Source organism: Geospiza fortis, unplaced genomic scaffold (assembly GCF_000277835.1).
Source record: "Geospiza fortis unplaced genomic scaffold, GeoFor_1.0 scaffold190, whole genome shotgun sequence".
NCBI classification, from domain to species: Eukaryota; Metazoa; Chordata; class Aves; order Passeriformes; family Thraupidae; genus Geospiza; species Geospiza fortis.
In genome coordinates, this window is record NW_005054328.1 from 6,537,517 (window position 1) to 6,561,010 (window position 23,494).

General features: G+C 37.0%; 1 protein-coding gene across 1 annotated transcript in view; it reads right to left on the reverse strand.

The window, feature by feature from the left end:
• The window catches only part of RNGTT (RNA guanylyltransferase and 5'-phosphatase), a 165,114-nt gene that overhangs the window by 47,861 nt on the left and 93,759 nt on the right, over window positions 1-23,494 (reverse strand). The window contains exon 12 of the mRNA XM_014307075.2: window positions 15,332-15,432. Within this exon, the coding sequence (XP_014162550.1) occupies window positions 15,332-15,432 (101 nt within the window). The remainder of the gene's footprint in view (window positions 1-15,331; window positions 15,433-23,494) is intronic.

A 23,494-nucleotide genomic window follows, 5' to 3' on the forward strand; every position in this document is an offset into this window, starting at 1 on the left:
ATGAGAAGGCACAGAAGAGAGAAAAGGGCAGACTGGTAGAGCACATATTACTGTAATAGATGATGGGAAACCTGCATTTTAACACACACCTACTGTCAAGTTTTATATCAGCTAGGAAACCCAAGAGCTGAGTGTCTCATATCTTCTTTTACAACCTTGTTTCTTAAAAGAAGTGCAATTTAGGAGTGGTCAAAGTTATTCTCAGCAACTACAGAGATCTGCGCTCTGGTTCTGTGCTCTGCCCCAGTACAGCCCCAGGGGTCAACTCTTGGTGGAAGAATTCCATTTCTTTTGGACATTCCTCTGCTACATTGTACATGCACAGATTAGTGACAATGGGATTACACTGACAGTTCCTGCAATTCTACTTTTTTTGGTCTAAATATTTAATTCCAAATTCAGAATATTGCTTTAATTTTTCCTACCTGACATTTACACTGGAAGAAGTCTTATCCATGATTGATTTATAATGCACAGAAAAATAATTACCTCTAAGTTGATGTTATATGCAAACACATTCCTGAAGCAGTAAAAGAATATCAATCAGACAACTAATACAAATACTGCAAAATCAAGTTTCAATTGTTCCTTCAGAGAAATCTTTATCACTCCTTTTTTGAAGTTACATTCAATACTACCTTGTTATTATGGCAGAGAAAATTTATTATCAGAGAGCAAACAGGCATTTCATTCAGATATAAATCACTCAAAGCTAAGACAGAACATAATTACTGTATTTGACATTTGAAAACTAAGAGAAAGGAAAATTAAATTGTTTTCCTTAGGATCAGAATGCAGAAGGGTTTTTGGAGAAGCTAGAGAATTCTTGTTCATGAAGTTGTTATGAAGATGACTGGGCTAAAATAGTCTGAGGGAGGCAAGAGTGTTCAGTCTTATATTTGAGAGCTTGTGGGTAAGAAATAATTTCGCAACTCTCAACTTCCTCAAGCTTGCACACATGGTACAAGCAGATTTTCTGCAACTGTCCCAATATCCCAGCCAGTTCTGTAATTCCAAGTTAGTCTGTCTGTACTGCAGTTGAAATGATGGTTATTCCCCTCATTATACCTTCACTTTCTCCACTTTTAATAAACCCCACCTTTGTCTAAGTTTATCAGTGGTTTTGCCTTATATAGAAAACTGGTTAGTATCTAGAGAAACTCAGAGTTATGGGGATTGGGATGTTCTTACTCTTAGTTTTGTTTACTGATATCAAACTTGAGTAGAAAGCTACCACAGGTACCCACAAATAAATAAAAGATTACCTAAAATGAGGGTAGAGAAGGAAGCTCACTAGAATTAGGTTTTCTCCACCCTGCTTCTTCCGGCCACTCACCTTTCCCACTGCTAATATCATTCCATAACTTCTGCATTTCTGACTTTTCCGGTCCTGTTATTAATTAAATTTGAGGATAAGGCTTTGTCAAAAGAAACCAAATAAAATTGCCACCAGCTTCTCTGTTGACAGAATTGCTGGTTTAGACATTCAGAAATCCATTAGATTCTTAAAAGTTAAATAAAAGAACAATATGTGATTCTGGAGCTATTACATGATAGGAATTAACTTTCAATAATTACCAATTTTTTGCCCTTTTGTCAGAAACATCTATGCATTTTGTCTTGCAAGAAATTTATATGAAGTCAAATTTAGTGAATGAAAGTAATAATTCAAGTTGAGCAATAACAGAGATATGCCTTCTTAACAAGAAGACATATCACTAAACAAGAGTATATAACTAGATCACACTGTTTAAATAATCACCTGGTAAAAAACCACAAGAGAGAAGCAATTGTGCAAAGTCTACATCTATAGCATTTTTATGCTATGCATTCCTAGACTGTTTAAAAATCTTTCTGCATTAAATTTTCATTTTAGAGGAGTCATCAGTTTCATAACTCAGCTTTCAGCAACAAATACTTTTGGACCAAATGTTGTACAAAATCCTTGGGTAAGTGAATAACCTCAGTCTTTCCCTGTGGGAAAGCAGCAGAACAGCCAGCACTGTATAATTTCAATATTAGTTCTTTTCTGCAGTCAATAGGGTTCATAGCTCTTCCTCAGGCTTGTCCAGTAAACTTGTCAAGTTTTTAAGTAATTGGTACAGGTTATACCATGCTTTAATACATGGGACCAATTTACTTTCACTCAAATGAAAGTGTTTCACAAGTCTAAAACAATGCCCCCTCCTCTTGCCAACAGTCTGGACATAGGTATGCCTTTTGCCCATAGAGGCTCTATGAAAACACAAAATTTGCCAGCCAAATAACATAAAAAACTTAACTTAATCTCTGAAAAAGGCAGGATATCATCTTCAGAAAACACATGGAAAATTTCTACATACCGCATGTATCTGAATATTACAAAAAAAAACCTGGCATATGATGCATGAAAAAAAGTTGTGTAATAGTTTCCTCTTATTTTTAATATGAGAGCAAAACTAAAGTAAACAACAGAGAAATTATCACCATGCAGAAACCAGTAATCATATGTTATTAAATGGCTGAGCAAAAGAGAAAAATGACCAGCTTTGAACATTTCGTTTTGGTGACATAATTCAAATAACTGAAGCTTAATACTTCTGCTGTTAAAGCAAGCTGTATTTATAGCCTATTTTAGCTGGAAGAAATCATTTGCATGCCATATCATTGCCTCTCCTAAAACCAGAAAATTATTCCAGTTTATCATGATACAGAATTCACCTCTTGAAACACAATTTTCTTAACACACAAGTAATGTGTGAAGATTTTATAAAAAGTGAGCATTGTGCAGAAACCAACTGCAAAACATCCTGCTCAGTTGGACTCCAGTAATTTCTGCTTCACTTCTTGAATGAGACCAGAATGATCAACAGTCAGTAAGTCCTGAGTAGAACTGTGCTTAGATCATTTTAATTACAAATTAAGAAGTCAGAATGTTAATGATACTTAGTTGAGGAGAGTTAACCAAGTCCGTAGGAAATCTTCCCTTTCAGATCAGATCCTTCATTAGGAAATATCCAATTCACTTCTGAAACTATCTGTCTTAATCTATTCCACAAATCCAGAGATCTCCTGCAACTGAATATCCACTTTCAAGTAGAATTCTGTATTCCTGAGAAAAAAGACTAAAATTCTGATAATTTGATATTTGATGCTTTAACATTCACCAAAAGAGTGAAGTGTTTTATAAACATCTGAGTGAAATGATGGTTTTGACATTTTCCCATTGAGAAGCAAAAAAATAAAATAATCAAATTCACTATCCCGTTTCACTCTTCTCAATTCAACCTTCTCTATCCTATACTTAGAGATATACACATTGTATTTCATTTATAAGCCACTGATAAATATTTGGTCACAGCGCAATCAGCACAATCTTTTGATACTTTGTGAAGAAAAGGCTTTAAGCATGAAAATAGCCAAAGATTATAGCTTTGAAAATATTTAGTTGTTATAAGGGGGAAAAATGCCATCTGCTGGGTAGAGCTGAGGACTGTCCTTTTCTTACCAAAAGAAGACACCATGCTGTCCTGAGAGAGTTTTCTCTCCACTTCATAATTCATTTTTCCCATCTTGAAAACTGATACAGATACATGCATTGTTTTTGAGGGAATGTAATAGCAACCTGATTAAAACTCCATAACAAAAGCTTCTTACCATATACTTCTCAGAGGCTGGAGGGCTGACAACAGATAGGATGACTAGCAAAGGAATAATATTGCTATTAATATTTTAAAAACATTAGAACTGTCTCTAACATTTCTCCCCACGCCCCCAAATACTTCACATACTTTTGTATTTTCACTTATATAAACTTCACTATTAGGTGATTTATAAGCCACTGAACACTGGTTGGTGGAGTACAGGTAAAGAATTTAGTTACCCAGCTTAAAAGCACGAAACCAAGGCACTGAAAACCTCCTTAATAAAGTATGAAAAAGAAGTGGAGAATGTCCAGTTAAGAAATTTATTTGTATGAAGAGGCCAAAAAATTAAAAAGAGGAAAACCTGATTTAATAAAATAAATAATCTTTAAAATTAAGAAGTGTGATAAAAGGTAGATAGGGTTTCCATATGTAAACATGAAGAAGAAAACAAAATAGTTGCTTTGATTCATAACAAACAACGGGATTCCTTTACATTTTTGCTTGTTATTAATTTTACAATGCAAAATGTAACAGCTGTCAACTGTGTGTGCAGATACACATATGCATATAGGTATATTTATAAATTTAAAATTCTGATTCATTTCATATGAAGCTGAACCAGCTTACAATCTTGGAAATCTGGGTTTCAAAGTTAAAATACAGGCTTATTTCTCATCTATACAATGATGCTAAAAATCATGCAGCTTCTGTGATGTACATATCTTTCTTTTGTTTAAGATAAAAGCCTTGATTTCAGAATAGAATTCAGTACAAAACCATGCTTGTACTTCACATTCACTGTCATGACTGCTTTGTAAAAAGACAACAAGCATAAAAACTATGAAAATAAGGAACTTTGGCCTTTTTAAGATCCCCTAGCAAGAGGACATGTTGTCAGATGGACCCAAAACTCTACTGAAAACTATTAAATGCTTTTTACAAATTCACACTCAAAGTGCAATACGTGCACATACTCCATACACCACCCTTACTGTTCTCTTCCCTATCACTCAGGTAACAACATGGATTCTCCACTACCACTGACTCATTAGGCCCTGATTATGCAAACTGATCTCCCACTGACAGATACATGCACCCATAGCCTCACTGATTTTAATGTGCTTCTACAGCAGGACAAGCATCTTTCCCCAGAAAAAAAAAAAGCTACAAGCTGGGTTTTAGTTAAAAAGACAGCAAATGTGAATTACCAAACCTATGGCATATCCCAAGTCATTAAACAGATATCAAAAATCCAATTTATTTCCTCAAAATGAAAATGTCCCTTATAATGCTAATTTTTAAAAACTCATTCTACAAGTACATAGTTTAAGTCAATCATCACATCTTGAATCTCTCCAAAACCAGAGATACTAGATAATTATCCTGAAAAAGGATTAAGTAGGTTTCTTTTCTAATGTTTCTGAAGTTGTAAGATAAGCACATGTACCAAGAGTTTCTCTTTGCTATCAATGAGGGAAGGTGAAACTGCTGATAATCTCCCTGTATTTCAGAAGCACACAGTTGCATGCATACCAGATTGATAACACTGTTATGGCAGAAATGCAAACAATCTGCATCAGGGTCATTTATTTTGTTGACACATTTTGCTGATTCCAAACTACTTGTGAATTCAGTAAGACACAAAAAGCTGGGCTTCTAATTCCTAAACCAATATCAAAACATTCTGATAGTATCAGAGCAAACTGAATGGTAGTCTTGGAGCTGTGACTGCCATGAATTATTTTTATCTTTAATATATTCATTATTTAGTACTTATATATGTTCTTTTACAATTTCTGAGTTTGGTGTTGTCAGAAAATTAAGGAATAAAATGCTCGGAGTGAGACCAATGAAGAGTAGAAGTATGTACAATATCTTTGTCTGTCCAGACTGTTTGCTCTACTCTACCATGGTGATAATTTCTTTTCCTTTCTTTGAACTACACCACAGAAGGCAAGGGATTCATTTGAGCTGAGGTTTTTTTCCTTTTAAATACACGTTTCATAGAATCACAGAATGGTTTGGGTTGGAAGGGACCTTCAAGATCATCAAGTTCCATTCCCTGCCACAGGGACCACCTTCCACTAGACCAGGTGGCTCAAAGTCCTATCCAACCTGGTCTTGAACACCGTCAGGGATGGGGCATCCATCCACAGTTCCTCCGGGCAACATATTCCAGTGCCTCACCACCCTCACAGCTAAGAATTTCTTCATAATACTTAACCTAAATCTGCCCTTGCTCAGTTTAAAGCCACTGCCCTTTGTCCTATCACTACAGGCCCTTGTAAACAACCCCTCTCCAGGTACTGGAAGCTTTCCTGTCTCCAGGCTGAACAAGCCAAAATCTCAGCCTGTCTTTGTAGGAGAGATACTCCAGCCCTCTGATCATCTTTGGAGCCTCCTCTGGATTCATTCCCACAATTCTTTAATTTCAAACACAGGGAAAACACTTATTTTTCAGATCTGTAATAATCCTACATTAATGCTCCTTTCTGAATATAGTTTCAGATGTATAGATCTGTAAACTCAAGAAAACAGACAATAAAATCTCATTAGGCAACAAATTAAAACCACAAACATATACCACAAAAAAAAATCCCAAAGCAAACAACAGAATATTAATTTGTACTGTAAACAATTAAAGGAGAAAAAAATATTCTGAGTTAAAGTACCATTTATGACATATTAAAAAGATCTAGAAAACACCCCTTGTCTGAAAGCGACCAAATAGTCACTACATGCAAAAATGCAAAGAAATGCATTTCTAAGAAGCTCATGCCAATTTCTAAAATCCATGTAAAGCACTTTGAACAAGATGTTCACAAATACTCTCTAATAAGTCCCATAATTTAAAAAATTTATATGCACTGGTGGAAAAAAAAATATGCTCACAACTGAGTTCCAGTAAGTTTGAGAGCAGCATATCTATTTCAAGCTGTAGCAACAGGAAGATGAACATTTTTTTCTATGTAAATTAGATGGCTTTTAAATTATGCAAACCTTTACAGTGGCAAACCTTTACAGTGTATAACATAGAATAATATAAAATCCCTGTTTATAAAAACTGTATGTTATTTTACTTTGCAACTCACAAATCTTCTCAAAAAGGACAATCACACAATTTGCAAATTAAATATATGCACAATAAGTATTCTTACTCTAAGTAAGAATACTGTACTGTAAAATCTCCATTTACAGTAAAGAAAGCATAAAGAAAGAAAACCAAAAATGTTTAAAATACATATTATTTTAAGTGTCTAACAGTTCCATGTTGTTTGCAAAATATTTAACATCTGATCTGCAAATTATCTTAGAATATTCTAAGTCTGATTGGCAAGGACCATTACATGTCATCTGTCTCAAGCTCAGGACTGGGTCAGCTTCCAAGTTATATCAGGGTACTCACGCACTCTTCTAATTAACTTCTGAATGCTTCCAAAGATGGAGACCCCACAACTTGCCAGCCTACTACAGTGACTGACTTTCATCACACCATTTCTCCTCTTGACCTTCTACAGTTTGTGTCCTTTGCCTGCCTTTATTTCAACATCAATCTCAGAGCAATGTACCTTCATCCTATCTATCACCTGCTGTTAGGGAGTAGTAAACAGCAGTAAAGTATTACACAGCCTTCTCTTATTAGGACAGAGGAAACCCAGTTCTCTCAGCCTTTCTTTGTATGTCATGTTCCCCAACCCCTCACACACTTGGAGGCACTCCACTGAACTTGCTCCAGTGCATCAATGTCCTTCTCAATTTGGGGAGCCCAAAAGAAGACACAGTACTCCAGATGCAGTCTCACAAATGCCAAATGAAAATGAAGAATCATCAACTCCACTGCAGCCCAGCTATCACATTAATTGACTGCCTTTGCTCTAAGGGCTAACTCTTGCTCCAGTTTCAAAGTTTTGTCTTCCAGTATCCTGAGCTCCAGTTTGCCTAAGTAGTCCCTAACTTCAACTTCCCTGCACTCTGCCATGAGATTCAGGGAGCTCAAACGCCTGAGAACAGACCTTGCTAAAGCAAAGGCTGCAGTTGTACCCTCAGCATTTTTGCATCTTTTCCACTGTCCAGTGCTGCATCAGCATCACACCATTTCCTGAAGTCTTCCTCCCATTAACAAGGTACCTACAGACATCAGTGACTTAGCTTCAACTCCAGAACAGTTTTGGTTTTCCTACATCCTTCTCTCTACACTCAAACACTGTTTTTACATTCTTCATGGAGGTCTGTCACTGTTTACAGACTCCATACATTTCATTGTTTGGGTGAGTTGACTTAGGAATTCCCCATTCAAGCAAGCTGTACCTGTTTGCCATACCTGCTTGTCTTCCTGCACAGGGAAGAGTACATCCTTGTGCATTTGAGGAAGCTGTTCTTGAAGATCAACCAGCTGTTCTGAGCCTCTCTGCAGTTCAAAGGGACCTGACACAGGTTTCTACCTCGATTACATGAAAAGTCAAAGCAAATCATTCTGAAGTCCAATATAATTTCTTCACTGCCTGCTTCTCTCACCCTTCTCAGATTATACCACCTTACAGTAGTTTAGTTGGGGGTGGCATCAGCCCTCCATTTCCACATTCACAAGTAGCAAGGAATCTAAGGTACATGGACAAATAGGAATAAATATCTATCCAGATGTAAATTAGAAGAGAGAAATACATGGGAGGTATGAAAATTTTGAAGATGTTTTTCTTCATCTCACTCAAGAGATAGAAATGGATCTTAACAGAGTGGATAACCATGATGATAACTGACACAAGCAACTGGAAAGACTAATTTAAGGCAGCAGCTATTTCAAGAAAAGGGAACAGGGTCCATAAAACATATGAGACTACATTTACATTCCAATTTGCTAGCATATAGATAATTTTAGGATGATATGAGGCAAAGCTTTTAAAAATCTGGAGAAATGAGTAGCTGAAGTAGAATAATTATCTGACAGATGGAGATTGCCCAAGACTGCCACTTGAACATATAAAAAGATGAGACTGACTTCATTTTTGAAATACAACATTAGAAATTCTGAGAGCATCCTGAGTATTAGTTGTGGAAGGTACAAGATTTTGTTCAGTGTACCAGAGTATAAATAGAGATTAGATTCAAAGCTTTACTTTGAAAATAGTTTTTAAAGCCTGAAGCTTTACAAAAAGATTTTAAGTATCCTCACATAAGCAATACAGCATACATATTTACAGCATAGCACTTTGCTAAAATGTCTGTCTACCAGTTTCCTTTGCAATGCCAATGTTGCAGCTGCACATGCACATTTCTACCATGGTGGCATTTGGGCTTCCCCTTCCTGTGCCACTGCATTGCTCTTTCTACACATTACATCCTCTTCAATCTGTTGGCACAACCATGCCCCTGCATTTCCTCTTCAGAAGGTCAACTCTAGTAACAGCTGAATGCCTGAAGGTAATAGCTAATCAAATTACTCGTTTACTTTCACTTGCAACTCTCACATTTCCACAAAAAGTAAGCAATTCCACAGCATGCATACTTCCTTTAACAACAGTACAGCCATAAACACACAACACATTCAAACCTGCACTCAGCCTGCTGCCATCCTCACATGGCACATCTCTGCCTCTATTTGCAACATCTTGTCCTTATTTATTCCATTATTGTTCTACAACGTCATCTGCTTTCTGCCTCATAACTCCACTGTACCCAACAGCAATGCAGCCCCAACACGGACTGTGGTCTTTGGAGACTAGGGGAACATGGGATTACTACTTTTATCCCCAGGCTACTTACTTGTAAAAGCCCCTTTCTGTGATGCATGGCACATATAAGAACGAGTCTGCGCTCTTTGATAATGGACATTCTGCAAACAGGTGAGAAGGCAAAGATTTCACAGCCCAAACTAACAACTTCAGTATCACATAAAAGTGGGAATGGGAAGAGAGGAAGGAGCACCAACACCCAGGGCATACAAGCTATCCCATTAGTTCTGCTATCTTAGCTGACTCAATTAACTCATATGATTTTTCAGCCAGTTACTAATTTATTTTAAAGCAGAAGAGTGAAAAAGACTAGCTTATAAAAATAATAGAAAAATAACTATATGAGAGCAAATCAGGAATATCACAGCCATTTTGAACCAGTTGCAGCTCTTCTTCTCCCCCAGTCCTTTTTAATTTATAAAACAAAAAGGAAAACGCCACTTCTAAAAAAAAAAAAGACATTCACTTGCCTGTAGTCATGGTATCTATATCTGGTTGTTGATTTGTAATTTCCAGTGGATCCAAGGATATCCCCACTATCCTTGAGTGAATTCTATTTTATCTTCCATTTTTTATTACTTGACAATTTCCAAGCTAAACAGAAGTTTGCCTAAACACTGTTTGGGGTTTTCCCTGTACAGTCTAGTTAATAATGGATACAATAAAAAAATTTCAAACTTAACACTAATAAATAGTTCATGTCTACTTCAAATTACTACTTTTTTTAGAGGAGTACAACTTCAAAGATGAGTAAAACCCATGATGGTTTTTATCCAGTACTTCAAGGTACTAGATAAAATTTATATTATATTGTGATTTGAAATGGTATCAAATTGACCCAGTAAGATATTAATTCAAAGCAAATAAAGCCAAACATTTGCTTGTAATTTGATTTTAGCAGTCTGATACAGATAAAATTAAGGGATTTAGACAGGCTAATTAAAAATCTGTAAAAGGAAGCATGGACATTTAAGAAATTCTGGTTATGGAAGCTACCAGAAATATGGTACTACGTGACATTTTCAGTCGATATTTGTGACATTTAAGTAAGGCTCAGAGTTAGTTTGGGGTTTCTTGGCTTTTTAAGAAATATTCATACAGCCAGACATTTTGAGAAAAAGCATCTCTGCTATTTAAAAGCAGTCTTCCCTGCAATGTGAGAATCTGCACACAGCAAATAAATTTCCTTCACATTCTCTACTTTTAAGGTTATTTAACTTGTAGGTCATTGGGAAAAGCAGTTAATGTGCTTAAGACCCTTTTTTTCATGAGCGTCATCATAATTTAAGAAAACACAAGGTATACATGAGACCATTGTTCTAATAACCTGAAATGAAAGAGAAGTGCTGGGAAGCAGGTCAGCCTTTTTAAAACACATGTAATGTAAGGGCTTTTCAGTTCAACTGCTTGTTTCACAAGAAACAAACAACAAAGTACTATCTTGTTTAAATGATTTAATGAGTTGTTGGTTGTTATTACAGGGGTGTTGTGTTAGGGGGTTTTGGTGGGTTTTTTTAACGAAGACTAACTATTTTGATGTAATGAGAAGAGACTGAGAGAGAGCACAAGCTGAAATCCTTGCAAACACAAAAATAGTTAATTTAACCATCATCCTGATGCTTTGAAAGGCTGGACAATGATAATACACAGGAGACAATGACCAAGGCTCAGCTGATAAGATGTAACTCACTAAGGTGCAATAATGCAATTTCTTTCAAATATGTGCACTGAACAGGAGTGTCAGTATTAGGTCACTGAGGTTACAGAAACCCTGCCATTCTTTGGGATGCAATAGTATCTTTTTTCTTTATGTTTATGCAGTCTTCATCTTTATCAGGCTTATTCTAAAAGTACTTCACAGATCATAAGACCAATCTTTTTTAATTCAATGGCAAAACTCCCTCCAATATCATATCAAGAATGAAATAACTGAAGCCCAGATAAAAGCAATTGGTCATTCATCCGTAACGGGACTACATCTGGGGTGAAGCAGCAGCTATTTTGCAGTTAACACCTCTATTGCAAACTGATCTATGGAGGAAAATGCTCAACTCAAAGCACAGGGGAATTTACATAGATGGAAAATAATCACACTGACTAAAATCTGGCAAACTCCCCAGAGGTAACTCCTTTATTCAGATGAAAAATGCACAAGATTGTTTACAATTGTTCAGAATCTCAATTACATATGCTATCTAAAAGACATGTCCAACAGCTGACAGAACTCCAGTCTCATGCTACTGAATAAATAATGCTCCTATATGGGTTTTTTTTTTCACTATTTGAGTGAGTAGGGAACTATAAATGCAAGAGCTGCATGGTTATAGCTTTATGATTGGGTTCAGTTTTTAACAGTACTGCCCAGGCTGTAAACTGTGATAAGATCACACACAACTGCAGCACAGGTTTAGTTATGTCTGCATTTCAAGATTAAAAGATAAACCTGTAAACCAAAACAGAGGACTTGGAAATTACAGACAATTCCTGTTCACACTGTTTCAAGCTGTTACGTATTTGACATCAGTATTTTAACTTGGGCTCCTTATTTGTTTGTAAGAGATCAATACAGAGGCATAACTTCTATTTCTGTAAATGCTGTTTGCCTATCTGTGTCAAAACAACATGCAACTTCTGTAAATTCTGTACCAGTACTTCAGCCACATCTGTAGTATTTTGCTGTCAAATGCCCAAGAGATTCACTGGCTGAATGGCAGATCCCAGAGGGTTGTGATCAGTGGCACAGGGTCTAGTCTGAGCCCTGTCACTAGTGGTGTCCCCCAAGGTTCAGTAGTGGGCCTGGTATTGTTTAATTTACTCCTCCATGACTTGGATGGAGGGGCAGAGGCCTCCTCAGCAAGTTCACTAATGACACAAAGCTGGAGGAGATACCCCAGAGGGCTTTGCAGCCCTTCAGAAGGACCTCAGCAGGCTGGAGAGAGGGGCAGAGAGGAACCTTCTAAAATTTTTCAAGGGAAACATGCACAGTCCTGCATGTGGAGAGGAATAACGCCATGTGCCACTACAGGCTGAGGGCTGATCTGCTGGAAGCCAGCTCTGCAGAGAAGGAGCTGGGGCTTCTGCTGGAGTACAAGCAAGCTGTCCATGAGCCAGCAGTGCCCTTGTGACCAAGAAGGCCAATGGCATCCTGGGGTGCATTAGGAACAGCACTGCCAGGAGGTTGGGGGAGGTGAATCTGCCTCTCCACTCTGCCCTTGTAAGGCCACATCTGGAGTGCTGTGTCCAGTTCTGGGCTCCTCAGTACAAGAGGGACCTGGAGCTCCTGGAGCAGGTCCAGTGCAGGGCTACAAGCACAACTGAGAGACTGGAGCATCTCTCTTACAAGGAAAGGCTGAGGGAGCTGGGCCTGTTCAGTCTTGAGAAGAGAAAACTGAGAGGGGTCCTCTTCAATGTCTGTAGGTATCTAAAGGGAGATATCAGAGGTTGGAGCCAGGCTTTTCTTGATGGTGCCAAGAAATAGGACAAGAGACAATGGGCAGAAACTGATGCACAGGAAGGAACTGGAACTGATGTTCCATCTGAACAAGAGGAAGAACTTCTTTGCTAGGTGAGTGACCAAGCACTGGAATGGATTGCCCAGAGAGATTGTGGAGTCTCCTTCACTGGACATACTCAAGAACCATCAGGATGCAATCCTGTGCCATGAGCTCTAGGATAACTGCTTGAGCAGGGAGGTTGGACCAGATGACCAACTCACTGTCGTCCCCTCCCAACCTTACCCATTCTGTAGTGCAGTAATTCCTTTTTGGATTACTGAAGAAGAAAATTTTCTTTATCTAAGAAGTTGAAACCTATATCAATGCTTGCTTTTAATCTCAGTGTGCTGGAAGGAAGCAGGAAGCCCAAAGTTGTCACATTAGAACTGCAGTAGCAAGACACTCAGTTCATCAAATCAATTTTAGTTAGTGCTCAGAACTCAGGAACTGTCTTTATGCAGTCTGAAGTTAAAGAAGCTTCTTTTAAAACTCTGGTTTATTCCAAAGTAAATAAAACCTGGTTTTTTTCCAAAGTTTCTTTGAATGACTTTAGATTTTACCCAAAGTAACAACTGAAGCAGACAAACCAGAAGTATTTCATTCACAGTTTGTGTTTCACTGAGCAGAAGCTACTGTTTCATAGGACATTATTTAATATAAATACCTCTCTCCCACAAGTGCTAAGTTATTATTTCCTGCCCCATACTTCATTAAATTTTTGTTGGATGAATGCACTTAGTAGCAGTCAATTGTCGTGTGTGATGGAGTAAAACTTACCTGCAAGAACTGCACTTTATTTATGAAATATCAGATTTCTAGGATTTTCTGTATGCATGTAACAACAGCAAAAAAACTGACATATTTAAATATTACATTATTTACTGAGTAATTCAAGTAATTATTTCCATAATACAAGAACTGCTTTCATTTTCACATAGCTGAAATATGATAGAACCTTGCTAAATTTTAGAAAGTTATTTCAATTCTACAATGGATCAGCCATTCTTTGATAATTTGTTATTAACTGCTACTAACGTTTTAGAAATAGTATTTTTGCTGGCTTATATTTTATAACCTTTTCATGTTCCAACCAAATATTCAGTGATGTAACATATTAAATATAATACAATAGCATTGACAGTTTGGTGTCTGAAATTAGAGATAACTAATCAACCAATACTCCTTTATTGATGTGAAATGAAAAATGTGTTGCATTTTGTTTCTGAATCACATACTAGTACTGTATATGTGTAAACTCCAGCAGAAGTCATAAGAACACTCTTATAAAAATAACCTTCCTATCAAACAATGGGCTATTTTTAAAAGAACTTTTACATAAATCTTTCATATTATATTATCCCGTGACTTAAATAAATTGCAAACAAACATAAAATGTTGTAATGAGCTGATTATCTGAAGTAAAATGAAGTATTTCTGTTATTCTCTGAAACAGTTATGTTGTCACTGAAGACTTGCATTTTCGAACACAAAAATTTGAACAGATAATTCTAATCTCATGAAACACTGAGAATTTATCAGTTGCGTATATTTTGCATAAAAACCCCATATCCTTAAGATTATCTTTATTCACCAAATGTTTTTATTAATGTGACATGCAGATGTTTGAAAGTTAAATGGGCCATTATTTGCACCCTGGAATATGCAAGCAATATCTGAATTAATTGTTTAATCATATTGAGTTGCCTGTGGCACCAAGAAAAAGAAAAGCTAAATGTCAGTATTTCACACCACCAATTGAAATGAGTCCCAGATGTTAGAAAACTAAGCAACCTAAAAATCATTAATTTCATTTTAACCAAAAACTTTTCCAAAGCAAGTTAATCTAGAGATTCAGTCTTTCCCTTCCCCTCTCCAGCACAAGTAATATTGGAAATAACCCCTATTTAATATGTGCAGTGACTGAACCAGGCAAATAGTAGGACCAATGTAAAGATTTTCATGTCTTCTGCCATAAAACTCACTGGTTTTGATTAAGATTTTAATGGCTGTAAAGACAATACTAAAGAATTCAATACCAATTTTACTTGTTTACTAACAAGTAAAAATGTCAGGCTTTGTTTTTCTCTAAGAAAACAAGTACTGTTTGTCATTGTGCACAATTCTAAAGTAGAAGATAGCTTTGGTTATCATTTTGTCTAAAATCAATGAAAAACAGTTTTAAGAATTTAAGCTAATACAGCCAGCCTACTCTCAAAAACATACTGCCAAACCCAAATGGGACTTTTTTTCAGAAATGTGAAGAAATTTAATTCAAGAATGAATAAATTCATAATATAAACATCTGCCATTGTTTTCAGTACAACACTAATTACAACAGTTGCTTATATTTTGAATGAACAAGTTCTAGAGAATATAGAAAGGTTTAGCCCCAGGAAGTGTCAAGAAATATCAGAGGACAGATTAACTGCTAAGGGACATTCACACGAGTGCTACAGATTTAAAAAGGGAAGAGATTACATACCCCTCTCCACCAATTCTTGTTATCTTTAGACGAAAATCAACTGAGTTCAGGCTGGGTGGCTTCCATTTCAAAATATCATCACATCGACCAGGCTTGTATTTCTGAAGTAAATTAAAATGCAGTTTAATTATGCTTATTGGTTTTTACTGTTTTTAAAAGTAACAATTCAGCCTTTCAGACTCTATTAGCTGTCTCTAATGAATAACAATAGTTAGTGACTGAAACAACAAATACCATTACCATGGAAGTAGCTGTGCTTCACTACTTTGCTTCTCCCTTTAAAAACTGCTTGGCACTGTAGCTCTGCCATTGCATATAATAAAAAAGCTGAGAATGGAAATAAAAATTAGCATACTTCATTATCTCCCTCTGGCTAATGGAAAATTTCAAAAAAGAAAATAAGACAGCACCGAAAGAAACAAAAACACTCACAGGACATACAGAAAAGATAAATTTAAAGTAATCTCAACGTTTTGGAACTATTTAATGAAAAATATTTTTGTTATCCATGCTGTTGGGTGACAAAACACGAAAAAGGCAAAAGCCATCATACTGCCAGCTCTCAGAAAGACTCATCAGAAACATGTTCTTTCATAGCAAAGGAATTTAAGTTATGTAAAGATTAAAGAACATCATGATATACCAAAACATAAATAAGAGAGCATCTCTTGCTAAAGAGAGAGGGTACGCATTTGAACCACAAGTTGAAAGAAAAAATTTTCTCTTAAATTAGAGCTTTAGTTTCTCATGGTCTCTGCTATAATTTGCTTTCATTTACTAAGCTGCCATTTTGTTCATCCTCAGCTATCAATGAGAGTTAACTTGCTGACCCCTTCCTCACCGAATATCTTTCATAGCAATGCAGAAAATCTGAATTAACATGAATAGGGCAAAAGAATAATTTGCAAATTTATAGAATGAGAAAATTTACTTCCTTATTTAAATAGTGAGAAAATTTAAGCAATTTTATATGAAAAATAAAACTAACCAAGAATGTCCACTGTCTTTTGGTAACAGAACAGTCACCAGCATCACACTGCACTCATGTTGTGCAAAATATTTTCAAAATACAGACTTTACTGATGACAAACCTAACAGTTCTAGATCTAAAATGAGAAAAGCAAATTAATTTTCTGTTTTCTGATGGAAGAATGTAAAGTTACTCCTTCCAAAACAGAGTATCTTACCTACCATTTCTTGATGAAAAGATGGTCGTTTAATTCTTAATGATGCAAAAAAGGATGGACCAACCTCTCTAAGTCACAGCACTGAAATTCTGAGGAAAAGCTACATCTGATCTAATAAAACACCTTCCTCACTAGAGCTCTTGTATCCTGACTCTGACAACAGCTGATAGCATGTGCTCAGGGAAGATGAAAAGCAAGGCTATTATATATGATATTTTCTATTACTACTCCTTGAGAAACTATCCATTTTGAAGCTCAGAGACTTCCTGATGTGGATATGATTCAAATATGGTTCTCAGATATTTAGTTATTTTCAATTTCTCTGCAGGAACATAGACAGACCCCCAGTAAGATCATGTAAACCTCAATCAGCTGTAAAAGCCCGTGGCACCACCTTTCATGCACAGCCTGATTACCTTGCAGGAATAAAATCACTACCTTTTGGTTTTTCAAATAAGTTTTTGTTGTTTTTGAAGACTTGCATTTCCCAGGGATTGTACGAAGAAAGATGCTTAACAATCAAACCCCATTGTTTCCATGCACATCATAGTTTCATTTGCCTCTATATGCACAGAAATGCACTCAGCTCAGAGGCTAGCATTTTATATGTACTGTTACAAATTTTTTTCTACATACATTACTCTACCTACATAAAAGTTTATGCACTCTTTTATCACTCAGCCACCCAGTCTTGTAAGAGCTTACTATAATTCTTCACATTTAGGACCAGCCCTTGCTGATCTATCAAGGAAACATCACTGAATGGTTCATCGAATTTTCCTACTTGCTTACACGAAGTACAGGTGGCTCCCTTCCCTTGTGAGGACTGAACAGTACCCCATCCCTTCACTCCTACTTTACAAAAGTAACCAATTAGATATCTCTGCAGGAACTTTTAAGTCTCACATTACTTTAGTTTTTTTAAGAAGATTTTGACAATAGGCTTTCTGGAAATCTTAACAATAAAAACCACATGATCCTTACTTAAATTTGTTTTGAACCCATTGGAGAGGCATAACCTTCCTTTCAAAAAGGTATGCAATTTTCACCAACTATATAAATCATGTTCACCCAGATACCAACTGCTATATTGTTTCTATTCCTTTGTCCAGTCCAGATACCAAGCGTACAGGAATTATTTCTTCCCTGATCTTCCATCATACCTGTCCCTACATTCATTTTTTTTTAAATTGGTATTGTATTTTCTACCTTACATGCTCAGGGACTAACGTAGATTTTTCACATAGCATCTACTATCCAATTTTTTCAAACTCTTTTTCATAGACTGACAAGTTACATCCTCCTAAAAGTTAGTAAGAAACCAATATCACAAGAGACGGGAACGACTATTCCAAGATCAGTAATGAAAAGCAAGGCTTTGACAGACTATATCTGCATACCTGTAATTACACTGTGTGAACTACAGTTTTGACTCAAATTTAAAATTAACTGGCTGGCTTACTTGAAGAGAATGAGGGAGGATTTGCTCATTAAGATGGAGATTTTTTTTTTTTACCTTGAGAACCAGCATAGCGTGAGACAAGACTCAAATAAAAATTTTATTCTATTAATAAAAAAATTATCTCTAGCATGCCTCAAGTTAGTCAAAGATATCTCACTTAGAAAGCATTAACAATAAATATACCCTTTTATATACTTTTGACTATTACATTTAGTTTTGACCACTATCAAACAACAGACTTCTCACTTCACAGCAATTTGTTGATACCAAACACCTGGTAAAGGTAACAGGTAAATTACAGCCATCTTTCAAAGTTACAAAGCATTAAATTAGCCATCAGAATTCAACGCTTGTACAAGGAACAATTTATGCAGCTCCTCCCTGGCCTCCCCCAACTTCTTCTGTTACCATGAAAGACAGAAATTCACAGAAGCCCGGCTCAAAAGGAGAATTCATTCAAAGGCCATATTAATGATCCCTAAGAAAGAGATTAATTTTTAACAGGTGAGTCCAAACACATAAGACAGCACTAGTAAATTATTGAGTTTGAATGCTAAGTGCTAAATCAAATTCTTTAAATATGAGCTGAAGCCAAACAAGAATTTTGCTTGTTAAATACATGGAAACTTCACCTTAGATGAATCACTGCATACTGCAGACCTGTTCTGCGTGAAGTTACTCTTTATTTTAATTCCAAACCAAAATGTGAAGCAATCTGTTTGAGATCGAGCTACACCCTAGCATTTTAAATATAGCATTCATAGCAATGATATCCTCATCACCACTCCCCAACAAATATCTATGTACACAACTACTTCTAAAACATATCAGATCCCCTGTCATCTCAAATACAAAGTTCATGCTTCAATCTGAAACCTGTCAACCTAGTCTAAGCACAAAAATTAGAACTCCACACCAAAAAGGCACATTGACAAATCAGAAACTATCTCAAATAGTTTTAAAGGATTGGACTAGGTGGCCTCCTGACGTCCCTTCCAGTCTAAATTATTCTGCAAAACTGTGTCTCTCTTGGCTTGCTTGTTCTTTTAGCAGCCATACTGGGTGCATTTCAGTTTGCAAAAACAACAAACATTCACAATAAATGCCCCAGTTGTTCCTGTTTACTATATTTTAGTTGCGATAGCTCGGCAGCTCTGGTGCACACAAACTGGATTCCATCAATGTAACACCAAATTTGAAGTTTCCCTTCAGGGACACACCTAATGCCCTTCACTCCAAAGTACAGACAGCAGAGGCCAAGGCAAAGGCCATTCCATTGCATTGCTACCTTGCACCTACAAAGCACAAACAAACCTGAGCTGTAAAGGTACCCTGCAACATCCTGAACTGCTGCTTCAAAGAAATAAGGATATCAGTGCCTTCAGTTGGCTATGAACCCTAAGCTCACCAATTTTTACATTTTTTTACATCTTTTTTACATCCACTCACCATCCACTCAACATTTCTTCTATCTTTTCAGTAGTAGTAGTTGTTGTATAAATGCCCTATCTTCTGCGGCCATTCTCTCCTGGCAAAACCTCAGGCCCTTCTTACTTTAATGAAGAAGATGAAGATCAGGGACAACAGATGTGTCAGAAGTAGCATTGCAAATGTGCCCCTACTATGGGCATCTTGAACTTCAGGCAAGAATACAAAAATGACCCTAAAACTCAGGCGCACATCCAATGCCCTTGGATGAAGAATCACCATTGAAGACAGCTCAACAGAAAGCACATCCTCTGGCATCCCTCTCAGGCTACTAAACCCAATCATTTCTTCCCTCAGACTCAATTCCATAGGCTCAAATGGGTCCAGTCAAACCACTATGAGGGTTTTGTTAGACCCTCGTTAGAACCATTTTAGCACTGCAGTGTACAGTTATGGGTTGCTGGTCATGTTGAACCTCAATCCCCTGTCCTGTCCCAAAGTACTAAGTCTAGTTCCCTCCTTCCTCCACAGCTGCCCAAAGAGGGGCCACTCTTTTCTCATCTCCCATCAGATCAAGAGAAAGGCTGACCCCTCAAAGCCTCGGGTTCTTTTATCTTAACTTTTGCAGACACATTTCTAGTCAGTTGCAGATAGCTTCACACACAGGTTTGGGATTTGCCTAAAGCCATGTGTCAGCATTTGCATTCAATGGATGGCACAGCAGAAAGCTGAAAGTCTAGACAATGGAGATATCAGAGGCCCATAAGGAGGATAAACTTTAACTCCAAATAGCTGCTTTCACATGGGATAGATGTTTCTCCTTAGTATTTTGTAGGAGGAAGAGAGGGGTTAGTTTCTGGGACTGCATTCTGGGCAGGCAGTCTGGGGTGTGGGGTGGTGTTGACTCACCAAGAAGACACCCACCTGGAAGGCTGAGTGACTTCAGCCAAAAGTCTAGACAAAACAAACAGTTTCTCCTAGTGACTGAAAAGGAAGAAGTGGTGGGATGATCAAGAGAGAACTTCGTGTCTCATCAAGAAGAGGAAAAGAAGGTTTCCTTTACAAGGGTGGATGTCTCACTATCCTACAAAGTCTAACCAGCCAGCTCTACCTCCCATAACCCTTTTTAAATACCATCCTCCTGAAGTGCAAGCAGCAGCTAGCACAGGCCGCCTTACACTTCCCTTCCTCCGTATCTTCCCTCGCTCCTTCCAAATTACACGAAGCCAGCAAATAACCCAGTTCTTCCTTTTCTCCTAAGTGACACAGAGCTGCTGCTTGTCAGCTCTAATTTCTCCTCAGTAGACTGGTCAGATCTAACCCTGCAAAGTATCCAAAGGCTGCAAAGCTGGCAGCTACAGGCACACACCGAATTAGAAAGAAAGCTAAAATAAAGGGCACAGAAAGCTCAAGGAAGGTTTGTTTGCATTGTCATGCTTGCCCAAGAGGTATGAAAGGTTGGGTACCTTTGAGGAGTGACGGCAGAGCAGGTAGGAGGTGATGGGGTTAACCAAGACTGGGAATCTACTGGAGTTCTTTTAAGTCATTAAGTGTAGTTTGCCACATTAACTATGACAAACCTATAATGACAACAAATCTGCTCCTCTTACAGTGCAAAACAGTGTTAAATGTTTTATCTGAAGAGCACTACTTAATTCTGAGGCCTCTTAATCCATAGAGCAGCTGCTGGCCTGCCCAATCTAATAGCTGGCATTCAGTTGGGTAAACATAGAATCATTACCCAAAATGTGCTTTTATTTTCTTGCACTACCGACCCTGGATCATTTTAAAGAACCAAAAGGATTGATTATAATCAACCATTTCAGGCTAGACTTTATAAAGAAATGAGCTGAAGACACAGAAGTTGCTAGCATTGTTGACAGATTATGTGAATAAATCACAGCAATGGATTGAGAAACCACAAGATCAAAGGCAACCATTGAGTCAATTGTATATTCATAGATTTTTAAGACTGGAAACCATTACTGGGATCATTGAGTTGGTTCTGTTGCATAAAGGTAAGAGAACCTTGAACAATGTTTATATCAAGCTTATAACTCCTATTCAAACTACAGTAGTGTTTATCTCAAGTTTATAATGCCTATTCAAAATACAAGACACCTTTATGAAAAATACCACATAATGAAGAAATCACAACACGTGTCTTAGGGAAGTTACCACAGCCATTTATTATAGTTGTGCTTAAACATGCTTATTTCTACACTGAGTCTTGTTAATGCCTTGACTTAGACTGAAGCCTGGCTCTCCATATAATTACGTCCCTTTTTAAAATAAAATGAGTAAGTCTGAGTCTCTCTGCATGGATAATTTCCCCATTGGCTAACATACACATCATCATAGCATAATTTCACAAAAGTCTTTAGAAGAGTAGGCAATAGAACTGAATCTACTATTCCAATATTCTTTTCATCACTTACACATACAGCAGAACTCAAAGTGTATTTGTGTTCTTCTGCATTGCACTGAGACGTGTTGATAACTAGCTCAAATAATTCTTTTCAGATTCATGCCTTTAGCTGGGACTTAACACACTTACTCCTGGAAATGCAGCCCACATTTGCCTGTATTCAAGCACCACCACAAGATCAAATGATCCACCTTAGCCTACATGAATGATTTTTCAGGAAAACAAGTAAGTTTTTTGAAAAGTTCAAAATATTAACAACATGACCATAAAAACATAAGCAAAATCCCAACATTAACATTAAAACCCTTTAAGTCTTCATGGTAATGTACTTCTTTAACTGTCACAAAAAACCAAAACCAAAACCAAATACAAACAAACAAATAAAAACAAAACAAAAACAGAAACAAAAACAACCAAACTAAAATCTACTTGAGGAAATAAGTCATGTCACGAGCAGTTAAACTGCAACACTTAGCTCCTTCTAAAAATTCTGCCTCTGTCCCTTCAGCTTTCCTTCTCAGTTCCAACTCCTTCTGCTCCTTCAAGTGCCCATACAAACAACCTACAATCTCCCCACAGTTCCAACCGACCACCACTGTAATTCCTCATGTATTCTATTTTCTTTTCGAGGGAAAAAGCTAAGCAAAAGAGAATGTGGCACCAAAAGTTTCTTGGCCATTGATGGATTAATGCTTGTTTTTGCTGTATATCGAGCAGGACTCTGGGAACTGGAAGAAAGGGATGTACCAGTCTGATCATAGGCCCCCTGCACTCCCTGGTTGAGGAGCAGAAAGTCCAGCTTTTCTTATTGATGCCAGAGCCAAACAGGTTATTTGAAAAAACTGCTTTGAAAGCAGCGGGATCACCCCAACTCACATCCTCGGAGGTGAAGGCAAACAGTGTTGTACACTATGGCATTTATGGTGTTTGTTGGTGGTCACTGGTCATCAGCAGAGATTACTCATCCCACCCACAGAGAAAGCTACTTTGAATGTTGGTGGTCTGGGAGAGAAAGGAGAACGATGTCCAAGAGCAAATGCCTCCAGATTCAAACAACAGGGTGTGTGACTGATACACAGAAAAAGTGAATAAAATTAGTGCTTTGATCTGAAGAGGACATTGGAATAAACACCTAGACAACACTTTCTACTTAGACCAAACATAAGACAGTAAGAGAAAAATATTATTGTTCGTTCTTGCACTAAACCATCATATTTACTTCTTATTTAAAATACATCAGAGCTGGCCAAACTATCTGTCTTCACCAAATAAATTCCACATATGACAGAGGCAGAAAGAGAACTCTTAGAAAGACTGAAGAATTCAGAGGCGTCCAAGAAACTTGTATGAATGAATGCAATAGATGAAACTTTTGACAAATGCATTTCAGCAAGGGAAAGACACATAACTTCCAAATAAAAAAGGTGCTTTAAGAAAAACCTCTTCATTGGCACTCAGTGTCTCGAAGATTATCAGGATTCCTTTGTTCTTTAAAAACCAAATCAAATCAAATGTACCAAATACTGTACCAAATTTCTTTCTTTGTAGAAATTTGACATAATTTCTGTATAAACTCTGGAAATAGTAAAGAAGGCATTTCTTTTAATAAATGTGAGTGAACTGTTCCTGTATTTGTAAAGGAAATACAGGGAGATATG